General features: G+C 64.1%; 2 protein-coding genes across 9 annotated transcripts in view; both read left to right on the top strand.

The window, feature by feature from the left end:
* Positions 1–3,343, top strand: part of MAN1B1 (mannosidase alpha class 1B member 1) — a 25,526-nt gene extending 22,183 nt beyond the window's left edge. The window contains exon 16 of the mRNA XM_036416860.2: positions 3,333–3,343. The gene's annotated coding sequence lies outside the window, so the exon portion shown is untranslated. The remainder of the gene's footprint in view (positions 1–3,332) is intronic.
* The window catches only part of GRIN1 (glutamate ionotropic receptor NMDA type subunit 1), a 24,635-nt gene extending 2,554 nt beyond the window's left edge, over positions 1–22,081 (top strand). Inside the window, exons 3-21 of one of the 8 annotated variants that reach the window (XM_036416817.2) lie at positions 2,365–2,541; positions 4,414–4,476; positions 5,150–5,250; positions 9,364–9,485; positions 9,561–9,735; positions 11,403–11,547; positions 11,645–11,728; positions 14,704–14,845; positions 14,926–15,053; positions 15,295–15,459; positions 15,934–16,052; positions 16,157–16,269; positions 16,351–16,499; positions 16,603–16,760; positions 16,958–17,119; positions 17,620–17,729; positions 17,836–17,981; positions 19,092–19,202; positions 20,921–22,081. In XM_036416817.2, the coding sequence (XP_036272710.1) occupies positions 2,365–2,541; positions 4,414–4,476; positions 5,150–5,250; positions 9,364–9,485; positions 9,561–9,735; positions 11,403–11,547; positions 11,645–11,728; positions 14,704–14,845; positions 14,926–15,053; positions 15,295–15,459; positions 15,934–16,052; positions 16,157–16,269; positions 16,351–16,499; positions 16,603–16,760; positions 16,958–17,119; positions 17,620–17,729; positions 17,836–17,981; positions 19,092–19,202; positions 20,921–21,037 (2,487 nt within the window). In that variant the 3' untranslated portion in view covers positions 21,038–22,081. The remainder of the gene's footprint in view (positions 1–2,364; positions 2,542–4,413; positions 4,477–5,149; positions 5,251–9,363; positions 9,486–9,560; positions 9,736–11,402; positions 11,548–11,644; positions 11,729–14,703; positions 14,846–14,925; positions 15,054–15,294; positions 15,460–15,933; positions 16,053–16,156; positions 16,270–16,350; positions 16,500–16,602; positions 16,761–16,957; positions 17,120–17,619; positions 17,730–17,835; positions 17,982–19,091; positions 19,203–20,920) is intronic. The other 7 variants (XM_036416820.2, XM_036416821.2, XM_036416822.2 and 4 more) reach the window with 7 other exon arrangements.

Genomic DNA, 22,081 nt, shown 5'->3' with positions numbered 1-22,081 from the left:
CTCACACACACCCTCACACACACCCTCACACCACACCCTCACACACACACACCCTCACACACACACCCTCACACCACACCCTCACACCACACCCTCACACACACCCTCACACACACCCTCACACCACACATTCACACCACAGACACACACCCTCACACACACACACCCTCACACACACACCCTCACACACACCCTCACACCACACCCTCACACCACACCCTCACACACACACCCTCACACCACACCCTCACACACACACACCCTCACACACACACCCTCACACCACACCCTCACACCACACATTCACACTACACACACACCCTCACACCACACCCTCACACCACACATTCATACCACACACACACCCTCACACCACTCCCTCACTCCACACACACACCCTCACACCACACCCTCACACACACACACCTTCACACCACACATTCACACCACACACACACCCTCACACACACCCTCACACACACACCCTCACACACACACACCCTCACACCACACATTCACACCACACACCTACACTGTCACACCACACGCTCAGTCTCTCTCTCACACACACCCTCACACCACACACTCAGTCTCTCTCACATACCCTCACACCACACACTCAGTCTCTCTCTCACACACACTCACATCCTCACACCACACAGTCTCTCTTACACACACCCTCACACCACACACTCAGTACATGTGAGCGACACGCTGCTTGGTTGCCTCCCACACCCGTCTCTACCCAGGCTTGGACCCTGCCCTGAGGTCCATGCCCTGACTGATCATTGAACCCAAGGCCCTTTGATCCATGGGCCAAGATCTAACCAGTTGGCCAAACCAGTGAGGGCCAAAGGACCATTCTTGTTTTTTAAAGTATATTTTTATTGATTTCAGAGAGGAAGGGAGAGAGAGAGAGAGAAAGAGACATCCATGATGAGAGAGGATCATTGATCAGCTGCTTCCTGCACTGAGGATTGAGCCCGCAATCAGAGCATGTACCCTGACTGGGAATCGAACCCAGGACCTCTTGGCCTGTGGGAAGATGCTCTAACCACTGGGACAACCAGCCAGGGCTGAAGAGGTATTCCTGCCCTGGGCTCCAAGGCACTAACCCAGGCCACGGGGGAGCAGGTGGAAAACAGTCTGGAGGTCCCAGGTCCACAAGATTGGGGGTCGCAGAGTCACCAGTGGGGCGGCCAGTGCTGCCTGGACAGTCCGGGGACCAGCTGGGAAGATGGGGCCCCTTCCCCTTTCCCCCCCTGGAGATGCTGAGCCCAAGGACAGGGCAGGAGGCACAGCCTCCTGACATATCCTGGTCACCTGACACTGGGAAGGACCTGGGGGAAGCCCAGTGGGGATATCTGAGAGGCTGAATGTCAGGGAGAACCATATATATATACTAGAGGCCCATTGCACAGAGATTCCTGCAAGGACAGGCCTTCCTTCCCCTGGCTTCGCTCCCAGCCACCACCCTGGAGCCTTTGCAAGTCTTCGCTCCCGGCCAGAGTGCAGCTCCTGTAGCTCCCTCTGCTCCCCACCCTCCCCATAGCAAGTGTCCTGCCCTACCCGGCCCTGCCACACCTGCATATGCAAATTAACCCACCATCTTTGATGGGTTAATTTGCATACTCCTGATTGTCTGATGGGTGTCCTGGAGGTACGGTCAATTTGCATATTTCTCTCTTATTAGTGTAGCTACTATAGGCCCAGCATATGAAATTGTGCACTGGTGTTGGGCCTTCAGCCCAGCCTGCACACTCTCACAGTCCTGGAGCCCTTGGGGGATGTCCAACTGCTGCAGAGGAGGAGGAAAAGGCAGCATGAGCCTGACTTCTGGCTGAGTGGAGCTCCCCCTGAGGGAGCACACTGACCACCAGGGGGCAGCTCCTGTGTTGAGTGTTTGCCTCCTAGTGGTCAGTGTGCATCTTAGCGACTGGTCCTTCTGCCATTTGGTCGATTTGCATACTAGCCTTTTATTATATAGGATATTATTGATCTCGGAGAGGAAGAGAGAGGGAGAGAAACATCAATGATAAGAGAGAATCACGGATGGGCTGCCTCCTGCCCGCCCCCAACTGGGGATCCAACCCACAACCCAGGCCTGTGCCCTGACCAGGAATCGAACCCTCACCTCCTGGTTCATAGGTCGATGCTCAACCGCTGAGCCACGCCGGCCAGAGTCAGGCTCAGGGAGCATTTTCTGAGCCCACATCACCCAGTGGCGGCAGCTGGCCGTGGGGAGGTGGGGCTCACCACACCCCCCGCCGGCTCCGTGGGGTGCTGAGGGCGGGTGCGACCGTGGGGAGGAGGGGGGAGCAGGGGGAGCCGCACACTCAGCCGCGCCCCCCCCACCCCCCGCAGAGCATCCACCTGAGCTTCCTGCGCACAGTGCCGCCCTACTCCCACCAGTCCAGCGTGTGGTTCGAGATGATGCGCGTCTACAGCTGGAACCACATCATCCTGCTGGTCAGCGATGACCACGAGGGCCGGGCCGCGCAGAAGCGGCTGGAGACGCTGCTGGAGGAGCGCGAGTCCAAGGTGGGCGCGGGCGGCCGCCGCCCGCTGTCTCTCTCCATCCTGCATGCCAGCACCTCGTCCGGCGCCCGCCCCGGCCTGTCCTCGGCTCATTTCACTCGCTTCTGCCATCGAGTCCGAATCTCCTCTGTGTCCGTCCCAGCGGGCGAGGCAGGGCCGCCTGGAGCTCCGCAAACACCCGCCCGCCGCCCTCCAGGGTCCCCTGGACCCTCCTGCCCCTGAGTCCCCCACCCCACCCTCCGGGGTCCCCTGGACCCTCCTTCCTGCCCCTGAGTCCCCAGCCCACCCTCCGGGGTCCCCTGGACCCTCCTGCCCCTGAGTCCCCCAGCCCGCCCCCCTGGGTCCCCGTCTGGACCCTCCTTACTGCCCCTGAGTCCCCAGCCCACCCTCCGGGGTCCGTGTCTGGACCTCCTTCTGCCCTCAGTACTGGGGCCGTTTCTGCCCCTCCCCAGCAGCCTGCCACGGGGTGCACTGCTCAGGGACCGCCCCTCCCAAAGAGCCGGGCTGCCTCCCAGCTGCCACCATTCAACGGCCCCTCCCTCCACCTCACAGCGCCCATCACCCTCCACCAATCTCCACCTGGATTCTGCCCCATCAGGCCCCACCCCCTCTCTCACCTCCCAGCACAGGCTGGCTCCGCCTGGAGGCCATGGGACACCTGCTCCTGGGGTACACCGACCCCTCCCAGCCCCGCCCCCACGCTGTAGGGCTGCTGAGTGACAAGAACTGCAATCTCTGGGGGTCCAGGTGACCCCCCTCACTGCCCGCCCCCTGCCACCTGGTGCTCACCAGAGGCCCTGGGAGAGGCTGCCGCAGCCAGAGCCTGGCCCTCAGCACTGGCCCCAGCCCCGGGGAGGGGGAGCGCCAAGCTGGCCCAGAGTGCGGAGGCAGAGAGGAGGGGGTAGTGAAGCAGGCCAGGGGGTGGGGGAGCATGTTCTTGGGGTGTCAGAGGGCGTCAGCAGGCTTAGTGCCATAGACCCCGAAGGAAGAGTGGGTGCTGGTTGGGGGGTGAACCTGAGAGCAGACCCAGAGGGCCTGGGGGTGTCTATTTGGGGGTCAGCTGAGGCTGGGAGGGAGGGCTGGCTGCTAGCACCCCAAACTGGGCAAGCAGGTCCTGTGGCGAACCCACCAGGGTCTCACACACTCACATGCCCAGTGTACAACCACCCTCACCAGATACCCCCACACCAGCCACACATGCACACCCTCACGGTCACTCCACACCTTCCCCAGACCCTTCCCTCAGGCCAGCCACCGGGCACCGGGGCACAGGCATGTGGCCTTGGACACACTCACCCACCAGCTCACACACATGTTCCTATGTACACACACACACACACACGCCCTCACACACGCCCTATGGCTTACGTAGGCTCATGCTCCCAGGCACGGGCCTGCCTCCCTGTGCACACACGTGTACACAATCCCTCTCCTCTCCAGAGGGCAGTCAGTGAGTCACTGAGGACAGAGCACGGGCCCTTAGGAAGGCCCGGGAGGGTGTGGGGAGGCGAGGAGTCAGGGCAGGCCCTGGAGAGGCTGCTTACCCCATTCAGGACTGACGTGGGCACAGCAGGTGCATGGCGGGCGGGGCGGCGTGGGGACGGGGGGAAGAGGGGGTCCCTTGGGATCCGTGTGGCATGGGGGGAACAGGGGCGCCTTCCTCCCACGTATGACTGATTCGAGAGCCAGCTCCACGGCCCTGTCCCCAGCACCCCGGCCCTGCCCCGCCCCGGGCCCAGGTGTTTGCGAGCTCCAGGTACGCGCCATCTGCAGACGTGCCGAGGAGGTGGTGTGATTGCTTTCGCGCCGTCATTTTCAACCGTTTATAATCTTCTTCTGTGTCTGCATATTTTCTCTGTGCACATTATTCATCAGAGTAAAAAAAGGAACTATGACAACCTCGACCAACTGTCCTATGACAACAAGCGCGGACCCAAGGTATATATGCATGGACTGCACGCCACCCACAGCAGGGGCTTGGCCGGCGCCCGGCCCGAGGCCGCCCTCCGGCCCGGGCCCAGGCGAGCGCAGGCCGAGCAGTGACAGCGAGGTCAGGAGCAGGCAGCCGCAGGCAGCAGCGGGCAGGCTGCGCTGGTCCCGCTGGCCGGGGCCTGCGGGAGAGCAGGCCGCTGCAGGAGGAGGAAGTGCATGCGAATCACGGGGCCCCCGGGTGTCCGCGTGGAACCCAGGAGGGAGCTCGCCCGGCCAGCTGCCCGCTGGGGTCCGGGCTGCTCTGCGGGGCAGCGGAGCCGGGCGGAGAGGACCTCCGTGGTCTGGGCCACGTCCGCCCCGTCTCCGCTCCCGGTGCGATCCACACCTCGCCCGGTGTCCGTCCGCTGCACGCTCTCTGCGTCTCGGCCCATCGGTTGCATGCTCGGCACACAGAGGACCACAGTGGCAGGCAGAGAGAGAGGCCTGAGAGCAGGCAGCGCAGGCCGGCGAGCAGGCGCAGGAAGGACGAGGTCAGGCAGGCCAGGCGCCAGGAAGGCGCGTGGACAGGGCAGGTGGCAGGTGCAGGCCTGGGCGGCCCTAGTGGCTGCGGCCCAACGCTCGCCCCGGAGGCGCTGTGTCCCTGCCCGGCCGCCCGCTGACGCCCCCGCTCACACCACAGGCAGAGAAGGTGCTGCAGTTCGACCCGGGGACCAAGAACGTGACGGCCCTGCTGATGGAGGCGCGGGAGCTGGAGGCCCGGGTCATCATCCTCTCGGCCAGGTGAGGCTCCGCCCCCACAGCTCCCGGGGCTGACCCGGGCCAGAAGCCCCCCACCTGGGCCAGGGCTGGGGGCACCACTGCCCCTCAGCGTCCCACGGGCCCTTGCCATAGACTGCCCTCCACGGGGACCTGGTGGCCTGGAGACCTCACAGGGGGACGCCTCTCTGCCCACCCTCCCTGGCTTCTCCCTGCCCCAGTCACCACACCCCTTGCCCTGAGCTGGGCTGGGTGGCGTCAGGACCAGCTCCTGCTCTTAGGAAGGCAGGTGGGGTAACGCTGCCACTGGGACCGGACTCAGGGAGAGCTCAGGGGTCGGTGTGTCCAGCGGGAAGGCCTGTGGCAGGGGCAGGCCTGGAGCGGTGGGAGGAGGCGGCAGGGGAGGGGAGCACGTAGGGACAGTGGACCCAGGGTGTCCTTGGCAGGGCCCAGCCCGGGCCCCCCCCCCCCCCCAGGGACCAGGGACAGTAAAAATCTCCCCTTGCCTGGGCTGGGCCTCCTGAGGAGGGAAGGTCCAGGCCCCAGAATAGCACCCAGAAGAGGCAGCCAGGAGGGGGCGGTGGGCCCACCGCTAGGCTACAGCCGAGGGCAGAGAAACAGCAGGACCACCGGCCCAGAGGGCGCCCCGAAGCTGCTGCCCTGCAGGCGAGTGGGCGGGCACACTGAGTCCCAGGCAGGGACAGCTTGCACAGAGACTGTTTGGCACATCCTGTCAGCAAGCCTCGGGCTCAGAGCTAGGTGCCCTGACAGTGGTGAGCATGGTCTCAAGAGACACAAGTGGCTTGTCCACGCTGACCGTCCAACCCCAGGCCCCTGGGGAGGGGGGGCTTCGGAGAAGGGTTTAAAAATCCCCCCCCAGGCAAAGTCAAGAGGGCACACAGCCCCTCCCTGAGAAAACCCACCCAGAGCAAGCCCCACCTGGACCTCCCCTGCCCAGAGAAAGCCCCGCCCAGAGAAAGCCCCGCCCATAATAAACCCACCCAGGACAAGCCCCGCCCAGGGAAAGCCCGCCTGGACGCCCTCCTTTATTCCCCATTCCTTCCACTCTCACTGGTCCTGGGGCTGGAGGGAGCTGGGAGGCTGTGGTGGTGGAAGTGAGGGGCTGGTGGGTGCACCAATGGGCAGACAGGCTAGTGGACAGGTGACTAGATCAGGCCCTTCACCCAGAGCACAACCGGAAGCCGTGACCTCAAACACAGCTGTTCAACTGGGTGCACATTGGCAAGGCCAAGGTCGTGCCACCCAGGCCTGCCCATCCGCACGCTGTAACCGAGTGGCCAGCAGCACATGAGCCAACCTGGGACCCCGCCACCCCAGGTCCTCGGGGGAGGGGGCCATCTCCTCCGTTTCCCTCTGCTCCCTGGGACCCTGCACCACACGCTGCAGGACGGAAGGGGACGGCCCAGGAGGGTCATGTCCTGTGTCACTAGTCAGTTTGCCAGATGTGGCTCCAAAGAAAGTAACTGTCAGCCCAGAGAAGGGGACGCAGTCACAGCAGACAGACACTCACAGGAATTATGTGCACACCACACACATACAAACACACACCCTGTACACCGCATGTACACACATTATGTGCACACCACACGTGCACACCCATGTGCACACACCATTGTCATACGGTGCACATGTGCACAGCATATCCACACCATTGTCACTACCACACACATGCAGATACCATGGGCACACAATACATGCCAAACACATAGACATACATGAACACACACCATGCATATACCGTATACATGTGAACACATACACATACCTATAGACATGCACGTGTGCAATATAGACATCATATGTAATGTGTGCATATGCTCACACACAGGTACCACATAGACATCATACACACATGCACACAAGATAATGCATGTGTGCTTAAGCAGGCAAATCACACACAAATGAATACACAGTCATGCACACACCTATGTGCAAGTACACGTATGTACTCCATTGTGACACAGTACATGTGTGTGTGCGTGGTGTGTGCATAACCACACGCACCATACCACATGCTACCTCTGTGCATACATCCCGCACAGGTAGGTACACTGCCCACCAAGGCTCAGCACTCACAGCAGCCACCACCCACCAGCACCCTCTTGAATCCATCCAGGCAAGGCCTCCGGGCTGGCAGGCCCCTCCGCTCACATGCTGGCTCCTCGGGGCAGAGGCCAGTCTCACCCAGAGGACCGAACAGCCCCAGAGCCCTCCGCCCCAGACAACCAGTGCAGGCTGTCCTCCACTGTCCCCCGGGAGTGCCAGCACCCGTCTCTGAGACCCTGGCACTCCGGTCTGACATGTGTTGGCTCCTGCTTCATGGGTTTTGTAGAGAAACCCCATCAAGCTAATCTTATTATTATTTTTTAAATGTTTTATTGATTTTTTTTTACAGAGTAAGGGAGAGGGATTGAGAGAAACATCGATGAGAGAGAAACATCCATCAGCTGCCTCCTGCACACTCTCTACTGGGGATGTGCCCACAACTAAGGTCCAACCTGGGACCCTTCGGTCTGCAGGCCAACGCTCTATCCACTGAGCCAAACTGGCTATTATTGTTATTTTTATTATTATTATTATTATTATTATTATTATTTTTTTTTTTTTTTTTACCAATTTTCTACCAAGTGCAGAGGATTCATTTCCAGACATTTCCTTTTTCTCTTCCTGGGATTTTTGCTGAGACGGCTGTCTCATGAACCAGGTTGATGACCTGGCCAGGCTTCTGTCCACGCTGTTATTGATGAACCACTTACACGATATACGCTTAGGTGTGTCATTCCACTGCCCACATCACGGGCCCTGCCAGGCTGGTGGGCACACTGTGCCCGACACCCACGGTTTGGATTTGCCTTTGCTGGTGGTTGTGGCAGAATACTCTCATTTAGGCGATCAGGTGCCACTGCCCTGCTCGGCTTTGCTCACATCTGGCGCTACCATTGCCATTTTTTTTTAAAATATATATTTTATTGATTTTTTTTTTTACAGAGAGGATGAGAGAGGGATAGAGAGTTAGAAACATCCATCAGCTGCCTCCTGCACACCCCCTACTAGGGATGTGCCCACAACCAAGGTACATGCCCTTGACCAGAATCGAACCCGGGACCTTTCAGTTCTCAGGCTGACACTCTATCCACTGAGCCACACCGGTTTGGGCTTACCATTGCCATTTAGAGCGAAGGCTTTCCTATCTCCACCAGCTATTCCCTGAGAACATTGGGACAGACCCCTTAGGCATCTCAGCCCTTGGGCGTCTGTCTATCGCCTCTAACCCGCTGCCCCTATGAGGGACCTGCACGGGCCAGGTCCACATGGGGCCAGCCCAGCCGGCAGGACTCCCAGCGCCCGCCCCCCAGCCCCCCCGCAGCCCCATCAGCCCAGGTCCTTGTCCTGACCAGACGGCCCCAGCCCCGGCCCAGGGGGTGAGGACGCTCCGAGGTCTCAGAAGCACGTGTGTGCCCAGGCATGGCATGTGCTCTGTCGGGCCAGGGGTCCCGGCCCCGGGGCAGGCAGGGCCCAGCCACTTGCCCAGGCTCCGGAGGGAGAGCAGCAGCCCTCCTGTTCGCTGTGGCTTCTGCTGTGATGCCCAGGGCAGATCCCAGGCTCTGGGTCCCACCAGCTCCCGACCAGCTGAGAGCCCCCAGCCCCTCACCCCAACGTGGCCGTGGGAGCCAGAGGGCGTGTGGCTGGTCCCAGAGCTCAGGGGAGCAGGGGCACCGGAGTGAGCGGCTCAGGCCCAAGCCGGACTCAGCCCTCATCAGCACTCACCAGCCCCGGTGCCCATTTCCCCGCCTGACACAGGGGGAAGCCTGCCCCTTATGCAGCACTCAGAACAGTGCCCCCTAACAGGCGACTGAGTGATCGATAGAAAATGATCCATCGCCATCCCTGCTACCCTGACCTGCTGGACAAGGGCAGCAAGAGACGCCTGGGGAGCTCTAGGGTCTGGGCCGCACCCCGCCTCACTCTGCGGTGGTTCCAGGCCCCCTCAGGGGAGGGGCGGGGGAGAGGCAGGGACCGGAAGGGGACCTAGGAATCCGGAGGAGCCGCTGCCAGCCGCCAGCCTCGGGAGGGGAGGGCGGGAGTCCCGGCCCATCACCCCCGTCTGCCCCACAGCGAGGACGACGCCGCCACCGTGTACCGCGCCGCCGCGATGCTCAACATGACGGGGTCGGGGTACGTGTGGCTGGTGGGGGAGCGCGAGATCTCCGGGAACGCCCTGCGCTACGCCCCGGACGGTGAGTGCAGGGCTCTGCGGGGCGGCGGGCGGTTCCCCACGCGGGGTTCCCGGCGCTAAGCCTCGCTCCCCGCAGGCATCATCGGGCTGCAGCTCATCAACGGCAAGAACGAGTCGGCCCACATCAGCGACGCGGTGGGCGTGGTGGCCCAGGCTGTGCACGAGCTCCTGGAGAAGGAGAACATCACCGACCCGCCGCGGGGCTGCGTGGGCAACACCAACATCTGGAAAACCGGGCCGCTCTTCAAGAGGTGGGCGGGGCCGCTCTGGGAGTAGGCGGGGCCTCTCAGGGTGGGCGGGGCCACTCAGTGTGATTGGTCAGCTCTTCAAGAGGTGGGCGGGTCGCTCTAGGAGTGGGCGGGGGGGGCGCTTCAGTGTGATTGGTCAGCTCTTCAAGAGGTGGGCGGGGCCGCTCTCGAGATAAACAGGGCTCTTTTTTTTTTTTTTTTTTTTTTTAATATACCCTGTTTCCCTGAAAATAAGGCAGTGTCTTATATTAATTTTTGCTCCCAAAGATGCGCTAGGTCTTATTTTCAGGGGATGTCTTATTTTTCCATGAAGAAGAATACGGTACACATTTATTGTTAAATGAAAATAAAGGAAATTTATTACCTGTATACGGTTCAGTAGTACGGTAGTTGTCAACACAAACCAGACAAACTGTGAATCCTACAGTATCAAGAATTTACTCATTTATTCAATGACAATCATATCATCTTCTGGAACATCATCATAACAATCCAATTCCTGAATTTCCTGGTGAATTTCTTGTGACTCCATTTCTTTCAGAATCAGTGGACCAAATCTCTCGTGTTTAGCAATAGCATTCTGAGACAGAGCCTAGGGGGGGCCTTATTTTCGGGGGGATGCATTATATTTCACTCAGAAGGAAACCTGTAAGTAGGTCTTATTTTAGCAGGATGTCTTATTTTGGGGGAAACATGGTATTTTATTGATTTTTTTACAGAGAAGAAGAGAGAGGAATAGAGAGTTAGAAACATCGATGAGAGAGAATCATCAATCAGCTGCCTCTTGCACACCCCCTACTGGGAATGTGCCCGTCCCTTGACTAGAATCGAACCTGGGACCTTTCAGTCCGCAGGCCAACGCTCTATCCACTGAGCCAAACCGGTTTCGGCTGGACAGGGCTCTTAGGAGGTGGAAGTAGCAGCTCTTCAGCTGGTCTAGCTCAGCTGGCTGCCCACAAACTACAGACACAGTCACCTAACCCAGGTCCCTCCTCCCCCCTTTCCTCCCCTCCACCCCTGCGAGCCTGTAGAGAGAGAGCCAGGGTGGGGCGCAGATCCAAGGAGAGAGCCGCAGTGATGCGGGCATTAACTTGCAGCCCTCAGGTGGGCAGGCCCAGCCCATCACTAGGTCCCACCCCCAGCTGAGTAACAAGCACTGAGCTGCACGGTGAGCCACAGCCCACCGTGTCCACAGCAGGAGCACACACAGCTGCAGATGTAGGGCATATGTACACACATGCACACACATGTGCACAGCTCAGAGAGACATGAAGCAAACACATGCCACATGTGCATGCTTGGGATTGCATACCAAGGATCACATGGGCACACAGAAGGTCCCATTGGGTATGCCACATGCACATGCGTGGTGTGCACACGCAGACAGGACCTCACGTGCCTTCCCCATGGAAAACCGGTCTCTGTCCTTTCCCGCGTGTCTGCCTCCGGGCAGTAAAGCGAGGACAGGCCTGTGCGGAGAGAATGTCCCGGCCCACAGGGAGCCCTCACAGTGGGCCGGCTCCAGGAGCTGCTCTGTGGCCGTGTGCCGTGCGCCCTCCCGCCAGGTCACAGCTCCAGGGGCTGCCAGGGCTGGGCACGAGGCGGGGCCAGGCCCTGGGGAGGCTGGGGATGGAGGCCCTGAGGAGTCACGGGGAGCCCCTGCCTCCCAGGGTGCTGATGTCTTCCAAGTACGCGGAAGGGGTGACTGGCCGCGTGGAGTTCAATGAGGACGGCGACCGGAAGTTCGCCAACTATAGCATCATGAACCTGCAGAACCGCAAGCTGGTGCAAGTGGGCATCTACAACGGCACCCACGTAGGTGGGGGTCATGAGGGGGTGGGGGCTGGGGCCTTAGGGTCCTGGGGCCAAGACCCCTGCGTGGCCACCCTCCATCTCATACTCCCACCCCCAGGTCATCCCCAACGACCGGAAGATCATCTGGCCAGGCGGGGAGACGGAGAAACCGCGAGGCTACCAGATGTCCACCAGGCTGAAGGTGGGCCCGCCGCCCCTCCCGCCCCGCCCCCTGGACACCCCTACCAGCTGCAGACCCCGGGGAGGGCCGGTGCAGCCAGTGACCGTGCCGAAAGGGAGCGGGGACTGGACAGCACACACCCGGCTCGCACACACCCGGCTCCGCACACACCCAGCTCCGCACACACCCGGCTCGCACACACCCGGCTCCGCACACACCCAGCTCCGCACACACCCGGCTCGCACACACCCGGCTCCGCACACACCTGGCTCCGCACACACCCGGCTCCCACACACACCCGGCTCCGCACACACCCGGCTCCCACACACACCCGGCTCCGCACACACCCGGCTCGCACACACCCGGCTCGCACACACCCGGCTCCCACACACCCGGCTCCCGCACACACCTGGCTCCGCACACACCCGGCTCCGCACACACCCGCCTCGCACACACCCGGCTCGCACACACCAGGCTCCGCACACACCCAGCTCCCACACACACCCGGCTCCGCACACACCCAGCTCCCACACACACCCGGCTCGCACACACCCGGCTCCCACACACCCGGCTCCCCACACACCCGGCTCCGCACACACCCGGCTCCGCACACACCCGGCTCCGCACACACCCGGCTCCGCACACACCCGGCTCCGCACAGGGAGCCCCGGATGGCGGGGGGAGGGGCAGTGATGGGGGAGGGGGGAAGCTACCAGGGCCCTGCTGACCAGCCCCACTTAAGTCCAGGGACGCTGTGAGGGACAGGACTTCTCTGAGGACGAGCTGCTGGGGACCCAGGGCGGGGGTGGCCACCCTGTGGGCTGCAGCCTCAGCTCTCCGTCCAGGTTCTGGCCCTGGAGTTGCCCCCTCCACTCTGCTCATCTCTCCTGTGGGCAACCCCAGCCAGCCCCAACGCAGCTTCCTGCGTGACCAGATCACACTGCCCTCTCCGCCCGGCCTCCCGCGTTCCCATGGGGTCCACTCCCTCCTGGGTGCTCCCTGGGGCCCTGGCAGCCCCGCCCCACGGCCTCCATCCTCACAGCTACTCTTCCTCGGCCCGACGCTCCCCAGAGACTTGGGGTTCCCCCTGGGCCCCTTCCCTCCTGCGGTGGCTCTCCTGGAGGCCCTCCCCTTGCTGACCCACACTGAGCCAATGTTCCTTCTTTAAAATACGTTTTTAGCAGAAGCTGGTTTGGCTCAGTGGATAGAGCATCGGCCTGCAAACTGAAAGGTCCCAGGTTCGATTCTGGTCAAGGGCATGTACCTTGGTTGCGGGCACATCCCCGGTAGGGGGTGTGCAAGAGGCGGCTGATCAATGTTTCTCTATCATCAATGTTTCTAACTCTCTATCCCTCTCTCTTCCTCTCTGTAAAAAATCAATAAAATATATTTAAAATAAAAATAAAAATAAATAAATAAATAAAATATTATACTTTTTTATTGAGTTTAGAGAGGAAGGGAGAGGGAGAGAGAGACAGAAACACCGATGATGAGAGAGAACCATGGATCGGCTGCTTCCTGCACACCCCTACAGGGGATCAAGCTGCAACCCAGGCCTGTGCCCTTTACTGAGATCAAACCCAGGACCCTTCAGCAGCAGGCTGATGCTCTATCCACTGAGCCACACCAGCCGGGGCCAAGCCAGTGTGTTAGATCACCAAACACCTCCTCCCCGAGTCCCAGGCCCTGCCTCTCGGCCCTGCCTGTGTCCTGGGCCCACCTGCAGGGCCTCTCACTGGAGTCCTTGGCCAGCACCGGCCTGAGGGTCACCACCTCCTCAACGGGCCGAGGGGCCTTTCCCTGCGCCCAGGCCCCACGTGCTGAAACGTCTGAAAACACCAACAGCCACACGGTCCCATCTAGGCTGCAGCTTTGTACTTTGTACTTTTTTCCCCCACTGACTTTTTAATTTATTTATTTTAAATATGTTCTTAGTCATTTTAGAGAGGGAGGGAGGGAGAGAAACAGCAATCAGTGGCCCCCAGTCTGCACCCCGACCCAGGATTGAACCTCCAACCTGGGTGTGCCCTCACCCGGAGTTGAACTGGCAGCATTGCGGTGCACGGGACCCACTGAGGCACACCAGCCAGGGCTCCCTGGCTTTTAAAAAACACAAATGTTATCGTTGCTTAAGAGAAAAACATGGTGAATGTTTAAAAACTCACAAGCTCCTTCAGGGACTCCCGACCCCCAAGGGGAAAGCCAAATGCTGCCCTTGCCCCTGAGGCTACGCCTGTCCCGGCTGCAGGCCCAGGCTCCTCCATCTCCCCAGCAGAGGGCGCCGCAGGGATCCCTGCTCGCCCCAGACTCAGCTTCAGTGTAGCCTTCCCTTGCTCCTGTCACCCCTCTGCCCGGACCTGTCCTCCCCACCCCAGCCCACAAGCCCCTGCAGGAAGGGGAGAGCGCCCAGCATGAGCCCCAGCGAGCCCCGGATGGGAGAGGCAGGCATGGCAGGGAGGTGGCCAGATAGAGACCCACTGCTGGGGAGGCTGCGCAATCAGACACAGGAACTGCGGGCTGTGGACCGGGTGCCCGCTCAGAGGGATACCAGGGGACATGGCCCTGTCCTCATGGGCCCAACTCTGGGCTGGGGCAAGGAGATCCTCATCCCCAACACGCCAGAGAAGGTGCCCGGGACAGACTGGCCATTCCAGCGGCTTCTTTATGGAGGGAGCGAGGTGTGAGCCACGAACCGAAGGGCAAGGGGCAAAAGGAAGGGTCATGTTTTAGGGGACCCCGTCCCTCCGGGGTGCTGGGTCTGGGCCCTCCTGGGGGCAGCAGGGAGGTGATGCTGAGGCCGGTGCTGGGGAGGGGGAGGCCCCTGGGCAGCAGGAGGGGGAACGTCAGGATGTGGGATTTGGAGGGGCTCCAGGAGTCTGGGCCCATGGGGGGGGGGGGAGCGCGTCAGCATCGCAGGAGGCCGCTCCGGACCTCCCCACCCTCTCACCCCCCGCGGCCGAGGGCAGGTGCTCCAGACTCGGTCTCCCCTCCCCCAGATCGTGACCATCCACCAGGAGCCCTTCGTGTACGTCAAGCCCACGATGAGCGACGGCACGTGCAAGGAGGAGTCCACAGTCAACGGGGATCCTATCAAGAAAGTGATCTGCACGGGGCCCAACGACACCTCGCCGGGCAGCCGTGCGTGGGGGCCGGGCGGGCACGGGGCAGGCGGGCCGCTCCGTGGGGAGCCCGGTGGTCACCGCCCCTTCCTCCCGCAGCGCGTCACACCGTGCCTCAGTGCTGCTACGGCTTCTGCATCGACCTGCTCATCAAGCTTGCGCGGACCATGAACTTCACCTACGAGGTGCACCTGGTGGCCGACGGCAAGTTCGGCACGCAGGAGCGGGTACGGCCGGGGACCCCGCAGGACCTTCGGGGTGAAAGGGGTTGCTACCAGCAGGGTCCTGAGTGGGCGGGGCCTTCAGCCAGGGCGGAGTCTTGAGCGAGGGGGCCTTCCTATTGGGCAGAGTCAGGAGTGGGCGGGAACTCTGTTGGGTGGAGTCTTGAGCGACACAGGGGGCGGGGCTTCAGGTTGGGGGACCCTTGAGGTGCACGGGCCCCGCACCCCACCGGCTGCGTCCCCGCAGGTGAACAACAGCAACAAGAAGGAGTGGAACGGGATGATGGGCGAGCTGCTCAGCGGCCAGGCGGACATGATCGTGGCCCCACTGACCATCAACAACGAGCGTGCCCAGTACATCGAGTTCTCCAAGCCCTTCAAGTACCAAGGCCTGACCATCCTGGTCAAGAAGGTGAGCGGGGCCCGGCAGGAGGGCGGGGGTCCTGGGGGGGCGCTGGCAGGAGGAAGGGGGTCCTGAGGGGCGCGGGCAGTAGGGCGGGGGTCCTGGGGGGGCCCGGGCAGGAGGAAGGGGGTCCTGAAGGGCGCGGGCAGGAGGGCGGGGGCCCTGGGGGGGGCCCGGGCAGGAGGGAGGGGGTCTGGGGGGCCCTGGGCAGGAGGGAGGGGGTCTGGGGGGGCGCGGGCAGGAGGGAAGGGGCCTGGGGGGGCCCGGGCAGGAAGGAGGGGGGTCTGGGGGGGCCTGGGCAGGAGGGAGGGGAGCCTGGGGGGGCCTGGCAGGAAGGAGGGGATTATGGGGGGGGCGGGCAGGAGGGCAGGGGACCTGGGGGGGCGGGGGCAGGAGAGAGGGGGTTCTGGAGGGGCGCAGGCAGGAGGGCGGGGTGTCCCACCCGGCGACGCTGACGCGCTCCCGCCCCCCCCCCCCCCGCAGGAGATCCCGCGGAGCACGCTGGACTCGTTCATGCAGCCGTTCCAGAGCACGCTGTGGCTGCTGGTGGGGCTGTCGGTGCACGTGGTGGCCGTGATGCTGTACCTGCTGGACCGCTTCAGGTGAGCGCGGCCAGGAGCCGCACCTCCCCTGCGGGGCGGGCAGAGCGGCGAGGGCGGGCGGCTGCCTCTCCCGCCCTCTCCCGCCCGCCCTCTGCGCCCCGCAGTCCCTTCGGCCGGTTCAAGGTGAACAGCGAGGAGGAGGAGGAGGACGCGCTGACCCTGTCTTCCGCCATGTGGTTCTCCTGGGGCGTGCTGCTCAACTCGGGCATCGGGGAAGGTGAGGCTGCCGGGTCCTGCGCCTTCGCCGCCCCGCCCGCCCGCCCTCCCGGGCACAGCTGAGCTGCCGCCCCGTCCCCAGGCGCCCCCCGCAGCTTCTCGGCGCGAATCCTGGGCATGGTGTGGGCCGGCTTCGCCATGATCATCGTGGCCTCCTACACCGCCAACCTGGCGGCCTTCCTGGTCCTGGACCGGCCTGAGGAGCGCATCACCGGCATCAACGACCCGCGGGTGAGGCCCGGCCCTCCGGGGGCGGAGGCGGGAGGCCCGCGGGGGTCACCTCGAGGGGGGCCGGGGCCGGGGAGCCGCCGCGAGCCCACCTCTGACCCCGCAGTTGAGGAACCCCTCCGACAAGTTCATCTACGCGACGGTGAAGCAGAGCTCAGTGGACATCTACTTCCGGCGGCAGGTGGAGCTGAGCACCATGTACCGCCACATGGAGAAGCACAACTACGAGAGCGCGGCCGAGGCCATCCAGGCCGTGCGGGACAAGTGAGGGCGGGCGTGCGGGGCCCGTGTGTGTGTAGGGGGCCGGGCAAGCAGGCGTCCACCTTAAGGAAAAGCAAGGGTCCCAGCGGGATTGGGAACCGGGGGCGCAGACAGAGAGGCTCCAGCTGGTGGGACAGCATGCCGGGCGGGCGGAGGGCAGCCGGCTGTGAGGGCTCCTGTGACCCCGACCCTGCCCGCAGCAAGCTGCACGCCTTCATCTGGGACTCGGCGGTGCTAGAGTTCGAGGCCTCGCAAAAGTGCGACCTGGTGACCACGGGCGAGCTGTTCTTCCGCTCCGGCTTCGGCATCGGCATGCGCAAGGACAGCCCCTGGAAGCAGAACGTGTCCCTGTCCATCCTCAAGTGAGCCCGCCCCGCCCCGCCCCGCCCCGCCCCTCAACTCGCCCTGGGCCCCGCCCCGCCCATGCCCCGCCCCTCAGCTCGCTCCGCTCAGGCCCCGCCCATCGACTAGCCCCAAGCCCCGCCCCTCAAGGCCCCACCCCCAATTCAACCTCAAGCCCCGCCCCAGCTCCGCCCATCAACCCGCAGCGCCAAAGCCCCACCCCCAACTCATCCGGCCCAGCCCGCCCTGCCCATCAACTCGCCTACTCAGACCCCGCCCCCTCAACTCATCCCACGCCCCCCTCCTCGCTTTCAGAGAGCCTCCCCATCCCGGTCCAGAGCATACCCCGCCCCGCCCATCAACTCGCACCCCAATCCCCCCCTCTCCCCGCCTCATGCCCCACTCCGCCCCCAAACTCACGTCGCTCAGGCCCCGCCCCTCCTCTTGCTCCGCCCCTCAACTCGTCTCCAAGCCCCGCCCCACAGCATAGGCCCCGCCCCCACCGCTGCCCCACCCCCAGGTCCCATGAGAACGGCTTCATGGAAGACCTGGACAAGACTTGGGTGCGGTACCAGGAGTGTGACTCGCGCAGCAACGCCCCTGCTACCCTCACCTTCGAGAACATGGCAGGTGGGTCTGCCCGCTCCCCCTGAACGCCCCTGAGGACACTGGATGGGGTCCCCCACCCCCGCCCCCGGGGCCTGCGGCCAGCACTGAGGCCGGGCCTGGCCTGCAGGCGTCTTCATGCTCGTGGCCGGCGGCATCGTGGCCGGGATCTTCCTCATCTTCATCGAGATCGCCTACAAGCGGCACAAGGACGCGCGCCGGAAGCAGATGCAGCTGGCCTTCGCCGCGGTGAACGTGTGGAGGAAGAACCTGCAGGTAGGGCAGCCACCCCGAGGCCTGGCGCCCAGGCCCGCCCGGCCCAGCCCTCCTCCATCCCCACAGGCCGGAGCGTGGCCCTGGCTCCCGGAGCCGCGGAGCCGGACCGGAGCTGGGAGCCTCAGCCAGGGGCAGCGTCGGTGGGGGCCGCCTGCGGTCGCCCACCGCTGGGCCGGGCCGAGGGAGGCCACGAGCCCGCTCCGAGCCTCTGCCCGGCCTCTGTCTCCAGAGCCGCCCGCCGGCGCCATCCCGTAGGAAGGCAGACTGAGGCAGGGTAAGACAGGGACCCGCCCCGGGGTAGCACGTGAGTCTCAGACGCATCTGCCTCTCCGCCCTTGCCGCCCGCACCCCCCTCAGCGCCCGGGCCTCCTTCCTGGCTGCCTGCTGTGTCCTGTGCTCCGTGGGGTCCAGCTGGCCCTGCCCGCTGCCCAGGCTGCGTCGCTGGGATTGGCTGCCAGCAGGGGGCAGGCTGCATGAGGGGCAGCCATGCCCACCTGGGGCGGGGCAGGCAGTGAGGGGCTGGCAGAGGTCAGCCTGTGCATCTCTTCTCTTTCTCTGGGTGCCTCTCCAGAGTCTGTCCGGGGTGAAGCTGGCAGAGCAGAGAGGGAGGGCTTGGGGGGGATGGTGGCTGGAGCCCCCGCCTCTCATCTGCCCGTCTTGCTCTTAGGACCCGGTCGCTGCTCTTACTGGCGGGCACAGACCCGAGGCCAGGGTCCCCGGAGTGCCTCTGTCTGTCGCTCCGATTCATCCGGACGCCCACCTTTGGCCCCGCGGCCCCTTCCTGACTCTCCAGGGGCCCCCGCAGGGTCAGGACGGCCGGAGAGCCGAGGGCCCCTCCTCCCGGGACAACTGCCAGGGAGCCAGGCGACCTCCCAGGAAGAGAGCCAGACGGGACCCCCGAGTCTAGCCCCAGCGCGAGGAAGGTCAGGCCGGACCCGGGCAGGAGCGGAGGCCGCCTGCGCCCGCGGGCACGCTCTGGGCCCGGCGGCCCGCGCAGGGAGGCAGGCAGGAGCCAGGGCCGAGCGGCCGGCCAGCGGCCCCCGAGGAGCAGCGAGGGCAGGTGTGGCCGTCCCCCTTAGCCGTCTAATCACTTATACATATTCATTTTAGGATAGAAAGAGTGGTAGAGCAGAGCCCGACCCTAAAAAGAAAGCCACTTTTAGGGCTATCACCTCCACCCTGGCTTCCAGCTTCAAGAGACGTAGGTCCTCCAAAGACACGGTAAGGGGAAGAGCGCCCGTCCCCGTCTCCGACTCTTCTCTCGCCCTGCGTGTCTGTGTCCCGTGCATCAGGCGTGCCCTCCCCCTTCATCCCACCCACCACCCATCCCAACCGCTGTGGCTCTGCCTCATCCGACTCACCCGGCACACTAGGTCTCTCTCTCCGACTCTCCGGGCCCTCTCCGGCCCCCCCATCGGCCCTCACGGGTCCTCGTCCCCATGTGTCTCTGCGTTAGTCCCCCATCCATGAGCCACGCGCCATCTTGAAGCTGTGTCATGTTGTTGGTCAGCCGGTCAGCCCGAGCCCCCTCCGGTGGCCGCTCCACTCACTGTCACACCAAGGTGCCCAGTCTCTCCCGGGGCCCGCCGCCCTCGACTCCCAGGGAGGGGTGGCTGTGACGTCCCATCCGTCCATCTGTCCGGCTGCCGGCCCTGCACCCGGACACGTCTCGCCTGTCTCACCAGAGCCATGCCTGTTGCATCCCCTCCATGTGGTCTCTGTGTGGGCCGGGCTGGGGGCCGGGCCTGGCTCCCTCGGGGTGGACGGCTGGGGCCTGGAGCTGGCACAGGCCCCCAGCCACAGGGGACCCTCAGGCAGGTAGTGGCTTGGACCAGAGGGGGCAGCCCCCACCCCAGGTGGAGCAGGGCTCCCCAGGAGGGTCTGAGGACGGGTGGGGGTGGCCTCCAGAGCGAGGGGCACAGAGGCCCCCAGACAGAGGCCTCCCTGGAGGAGACCAGCACTTCAGCTCCTGGCCCACAGGCCACGCCAGAGCCAGGCCTGCTGTCTGAGCCCGGGCTCCCTGCCCTCCTGCCGTGGGCATCTTGTCCAAAAAAATCTGTGCACGTTTGGACCAGAAGCTTCCCAAACCGACCCAGTCTTGCTAGGCGCACCCTGGTCCCAGGCGGGAAGGGGGCTGTGGAGGCACTGAGCCCACAGGAGCGTGCTCCAAGGAAGCAGTGGGTTGGCACCCTGCCCCATGCACAGGAGGAGGGCAGGCCCCCAGGCACAGCCAGGGCTTGGCACAATGTGAATTGAAGGTGAAGCCACCAGAGGGCACCAAGCCCCCCCATGAGGCCCGTCTGCCCCTCTTCCTCAGGGGCTGGTGGGTAGTGAGTTGGGGGGGCTGGAGTTCAGGCCGGGAAAGGGGGGAGGGCACAAGCCAGGGCACCACCAGGCAGGCAGGGAGAAGAGGGGGTGCACAGGCCCAGAGTGGTGAGGGTGGGTAGTCCAGGGGTGACGTGTCCCCCCATAGCACTTTGGGAAGGCAGTCTCAAGGAGCACCCAGTCCCACAGGTGAAACTGCTTCTGGGGTGTCACTGCGTGCTGCCCCCGCCCCCAGAGCAGGCAGGCCCGCCCCTACCTGGTCCAGGTGCAGCTCAGACTCTCAGGGCCTCCTGGACACACCCGAGCCTCCCTGGACACCAGGGACCACCCCAGGCCAGCTCCGACCCCCCCCCCCCCCCCCCGGCATCCGGGCCTGGCCCTTCCCTGCAGGGTGACGGGGAGACCGGCGGGAGGGCAGCGGCTCCATGCGGCTTCGGGCGGGCACCTGCTGGAGGGAGGTCTGGGGGGCTCTGGGGATGGGGGGTCGGTCCGGCTGCTGAGATCCTCTGCCCCGTGCTGTGGCCGGTCCGGGCCAGGGTGGCACTGGGCGCTCAGGGCTGGGGTCCCGGTGGCCGCGGGGCCCGCGGGTATTGATTGTTGGTTCTTATTTATAGAGCACCGGGGGTGGACGCGGCGCTTTGCAAAACCAAAAAGACACAGTGCTGCCGCGACGCGCTATTGAGAGGGAGGAGGGCCAGCTGCAGATGTGTGCCCGTCATAGGGAGAGCTGAGACGCCCCTCCCCCGCAGACAGACAGACAGACGGACGGGACCGCGGCCTGGCCCACGCAGAGTCCCGGAGCACGACGGGGTCAGGGGGAGGAGCGCCTCAGCCTCCCCCAGGCCGCGCCCGCCTGCCCGCCGGCCGGCCGGCTGGCCCACCCGCCCAGGCCCCGCGCGTGCCCCCGAGCGCCGGCTAACGGGCCGCCTTGTCTGTGTATTTCTATTTTGCAGCAGTACCATCCCACTGATATCACGGGCCCGCTCAACCTCTCAGATCCCTCGGTCAGCACCGTGGTGTGAGCCCCCGGAGGCGCCCACCTGCCCCGTTAGCCCGGCCGAGGACACTGATGGGTCCTGCTGCTCGGGAAGGCCTGAGGGAAGCCCGCCCGCCCGAGACTGCCCACCCCGGCCTCCTGCCCGTCCGTCCGCCCTGCTGCCCGGCGGGCAGCCCTGCTGGACCCAGACGCGCCAGAGCCGAGCTGGCTGGGCAGGGCCGTGGGGTGCTCCGGCAGAGGCAGGGCTGGGTCTCTGAGCAGGGAGAGGGGCGAACCTGGCCCCAGGCAGAGAGGCTGGGAGCAGAGACTGAGCCCCCTTCTTCCTGGGCCACACCCAGAGCCCCAGTGTGGGGCCTGTGGCCCCTGGCGGCTCCTAGCAGCCTGGCTCCCCCCTCTCCTCTTCTGACCTCCCCTTCTCCCCATGACCCCTTTTGCCGACCGGCCCTGCCCTTCCTTGACTGCAGACCCTGACTCCCCAGCGGCAGCCTTCCCAGGGGCTCCCTGGGGCTCCCGCTCGCTCGCTCCGACCTGCTCCTCCAGACTGACTGCGCCTCCCTCCGCCGCTCCGGCCAGCAGCCCCGGACGGCTCCCCACCGCTGGCTGCGGCTACCCTCCACCCTGCCCGCCACCTGTACAGGCCCAGCCGCCGTGTCCGGTGCGCGCGCGCGGTCCCCGCAGCCTGAGCGCGATGCGCGCTGACCCTCCCCGAGCCCGGAGCGCCGCGCGCCGCTCCGGCCAGTGTGTGCCATGGTGATGCCTAAAAGAATGTACAACAGCT

The sequence above is a fragment of the Pipistrellus kuhlii genome, unplaced genomic scaffold (assembly GCF_014108245.1).
Source record: "Pipistrellus kuhlii isolate mPipKuh1 unplaced genomic scaffold, mPipKuh1.p scaffold_m20_p_57, whole genome shotgun sequence".
NCBI lineage: Eukaryota > Metazoa > Chordata > Mammalia > Chiroptera > Vespertilionidae > Pipistrellus > Pipistrellus kuhlii.
This window is presented reverse-complemented; position numbering and strand designations above follow the sequence as displayed.